At 38.8% G+C, this 4,032-nt stretch overlaps 1 protein-coding gene across 1 annotated transcript in view; it reads left to right on the forward strand.

The window, feature by feature from the left end:
- Positions 1-4,032, forward strand: part of LOC107082121 (SWI/SNF complex subunit SMARCC2-like) — a 17,834-nt gene that overhangs the window by 8,318 nt on the left and 5,484 nt on the right. The window contains 7 exon segments of the mRNA XM_015370633.1: positions 133-263; positions 855-926; positions 1,017-1,130; positions 1,211-1,387; positions 1,389-1,566; positions 1,669-1,731; positions 1,827-2,085. Of these exon segments, the coding sequence (XP_015226119.1) occupies positions 133-263; positions 855-926; positions 1,017-1,130; positions 1,211-1,387; positions 1,389-1,566; positions 1,669-1,731; positions 1,827-2,085 (994 nt within the window).

Raw genomic sequence — 4,032 nt, forward strand, 5'->3', positions numbered from 1 at the left:
GGCCGATTCATCGATTTTTAAAATAATCGTTAGTTGCAGCCCTAAAATAAAATATGTATTAAAACCATAATGGGCACGAGAGGGAGTTAATTTAGTGCAGACTAAAATAATTGTGTGTGTTTTATTAACCAGGAGGAGGAGGAGGGCTCTCCCAGTGTAAAGGGTGAACCAGTGAAGAGTTCAGACCTTCATGAGGACAATGTGACCGAGCAAACCCACCACATCATCATACCGAGCTACGCTGCTTGGTTTGACTACAACAGGTAACTACACCACTTGCTTATCTTGTTTCCCCCTTTAACCGCTGGTTTGATTTATAATGTCTTAACTTAAACTGGCTTAAACATTAATCCTTTTATTTTTCTCTAAACAATTACTGAACTTTAATGAATTAGCTGTGAATAGTTTATATAATGCCATACATAGAAGTGAATGAGTGAAATAAAATAGGTTTTTCCTTTAATTAATACCCAGTAATTTTGTTATAATTTCACACTAGCACATTCACAGCTCTGATATACTGATTTTTAAGGGTTTCGGACAGCCTCCTAAACACGTTTATTTGTTTAAGACCTAAAGAAGATTACAGGAGAGGAAACCAGTAAAAATAATTATGATAATATAGTGTACATCTTTAGTTTCAGATGAGACTGTGGACTGTATTACTGGTTACTTTGTTAAATAAAAGTTGTCCAAAAGGCTAGCATCTAAAGTTTGTTTTATAATGGAACCTTCATAGAAACAGTGAATTATATTTGGTCTCAGATATTTAGATAATGTTTGTTTCCACTGATTCAACAAAGACCAGAAGAAAACTGGACTCTAATGAAGACCATATGTTATTTCTCCTTCAGTGTTCATGCCATTGAGCGGAGAGCCCTGCCTGAGTTCTTCAATGGAAAGAACAAATCGAAAACCCCTGAGATGTAAGCATGCATTTAATACACAACAGATTGACTGACCGCGCTTTTGGTTATTACAGTTACATGACCTTTTTTTCATCTGTTTTCCTTCAGTTATCTGGCATACAGGAACTTCATGATCGACACCTATCGACTAAACCCTCAGGAGTACCTGACCTCCACTGCCTGCCGCAGAAACCTGGCTGGAGATGTGTGCGCCATCATGAGGTAGATGGAATATTGAGCCTTATATTTTGTTGATCCTCAATTAAACCAGTGGAAAACAATTGCTGTTTACTGTTTTGCAGAGTTCATGCTTTTCTTGAGCAGTGGGGGCTGATTAACTACCAGGTGGACTCAGAAAGCCGGCCCACACCCATGGGACCCCCACCAACCTCTCACTTTCACGTCCTTGCAGACACTCCTTCAAGTCTGGTGCCCCTGCAGCCCAAGACATCCCAGGTTTTTAAATACTCACATATAACATGCAGCAAGAAGGTGGCAGATGTTATCTTTCATTTTGGCTTCTTTCACTGAAACCCCCCAGACGCCAGCCACCCAGCCGATAATGTCGTTCCCGGACAAGGTGAAGGATAAGCCCACAGATTTGCAAAACTTTGGGCTGCGGACCGACATGTACAGCAAGAAGACTGGATCAGCAAAGGTAAAAACAAGGGTGGTTGCTTACAGGTGATGTGTACCTCACCTTTTTAACCCTATTGGTTGACTTGGAATGAAATAAAGTGGTGATATTTTTGGTTTTTAGAGCAAGACTGAAGCAAGCTCTATGAGGGAGTGGACAGAGCAGGAAACGCTACTACTACTGGAGGTATTGGATTTCTGCAAACACAACTAATCAATAATTCTCCTGTGGGGACAGCAAGGAAATAATGAGGAGCTAAAAGATTATCCCATATCTCTTAGGGGCTGGAGATGTACAAGGATGACTGGAACAAGGTGTCTGAACACGTAGGCAGCCGAACACAAGATGAGTGCATCCTGCATTTCCTGCGGCTGCCAATTGAGGACCCATACTTGGAGGACAGCTCCTCCACTCTGGGCCCACTGGCCTACCAGCCAGTTCCTTTCAGCCAAGCAGGAAACCCCGTCATGAGCACTGTGGCCTTCCTTGCTTCGGTAGTCGACCCCCGTGTGGCCTCAGCTGCTGCCAAATCTGCTCTTGGTGAGAAGTGACTTCTTTTCACATTTTCCTGATAAACCAAAGTGGATAAAATCCTGATGAGGATGAGCTAAACCTTTCATTGTCGGAGTGTGGTTGTCTCCGTCATTGAGATTAGTGAATATCATTAGATATTATTTAATTTTAACCAGGAAGTCTAAACATTTAGGAATATTTTTACTGAGAGAAAATCTGAACTGAATCATTATTTGTGGTTAAACGCAAGATGCACACATGCTCCCATGAATCAGATTAGTTTTAGATAAAAACTGTTTAGCGTGCATAAGATGAACATTTTAATGCTAGAACAACACCAGTTTATGCATACTTGTGGAGTGGAAGTGAAAAATTTACATGTTTTTAAATATATTTTAGAATTATAAAACCTAAAATGTCTTGGGGTTAATTTTGTATGCAAGACCAGTGAGTTAATATTTGCAGAGTAACCTTTTGTCACAGTTTTAGCTGTTAATGTATCTTGAGGTCTCATGGCCAGCCTTTTGCTCCTTCATCCCCAGCTCAGTCAGATTGATTTCTGAATGTTTTGACTTGCCACATATTCTTTAGGTTTGAACTTTGAATCACTCGAATGATTAGGCTTTTATCTAAACCACTTAATTGAAAGGTTATATTCAGCAAGTTTTGATATAACTAAAAAGTTCAGTTATTTCATTAACTCCGTCACTACGGGAAACACATTATGTCGATATATAATAACTATTTTCAAGCCTTTATTACCGTTTATTATCCTTACAACTAATTAATATAATTACCATTCCTTTTTTTAGAGGATTAAAATACTAGATCTCATCATTTACAACAGATTAATAAGAAAGTGTTTTAAACACATATTTTAAGGATAGAGTGTCATTAGAGTGCATTTGACAAATTCTTGAATTTGTCTGTGTTTCATGGTATTAATGGTATAAAGTAGTAGATATCCTTTTCCCATAGTGTTTTTTATGTTTGTTGTGTCCCCTAATTAGGCTTGTAGCACTTTTTGAACAGGAGTTTTTAGAGCTTTCTCTTTTCAATCTTTTTTTTTTCTTGTTGCTCTTCTGCCTGATTGGTAGATTAGACCAGACATAGCTGTCATGGGCCTCTTGGTTGCTTCTCTGATTAATGCTATTTCTAGTTAAGTTAGGTTGTCGACCACGTCTTGGCACTGTAGGTTTTTAGTTGTGATAATAATTTATTGATTTCAGAATGTAATGGTTGCACTGGATGTTATTTAGCTGTTTTAGACTAAAGGGAGCGAAAAGCACATTTTGTTGGTGTTTCTTATAGAAGGAGAAAACATAGAGGTCTGAGGTTATAATCTTACAAAATGGGGAGGCACAGTGAACATTCAGGAAACCTTCAGCACCACTGAACATTCAGCAACATTCAGCAAGAGTGAACATTCAGCAGCATTGCAACAGTGAACATTCAGCAAGAGTGAACATTCAGCAACAGTGAACATTCAGCAGCATTGCAACAGTGAACATTCAGCAAGAGTGAACATTCAGTAACAGTGAACATTCAGCAGCATTGCAACAGTGAACATTCAGCAACAGTGAACATTCAGCAACAGTGAACATTCAGCAACATTTAGAAACAGTGAACATTCAGCAGCAGTGAACATTCAGCAACATTCAGCGACATGCAGCAACAGTGAACATTCAACAACATTCAGCAACAGTGAACATTCAGCAAAAGCGTACATTCAGCAACAGTGAACATTCAGCAGCATTTAGCATCAGTGAATATTCTGCAACATTCAGCAACAGTGAACATTCAACAACATTCAGCAACAGTGAACATTCAGCAGCATTTAGCATCAGTGAATATTCTGCAACATTCAGCAACAGTGAACATTCAATAACATTCAGCAACAGTGAACATTCAGCAGTAGTGAACATTCAATAACATTCAGCAACAGTGAACATTCAGCAAACATTTAGCAAAAGC

This window comes from Cyprinodon variegatus, unplaced genomic scaffold (genome assembly GCF_000732505.1).
Source record: "Cyprinodon variegatus isolate N-32 unplaced genomic scaffold, C_variegatus-1.0 Scaffold47, whole genome shotgun sequence".
Lineage (NCBI taxonomy): Eukaryota > Metazoa > Chordata > Actinopteri > Cyprinodontiformes > Cyprinodontidae > Cyprinodon > Cyprinodon variegatus.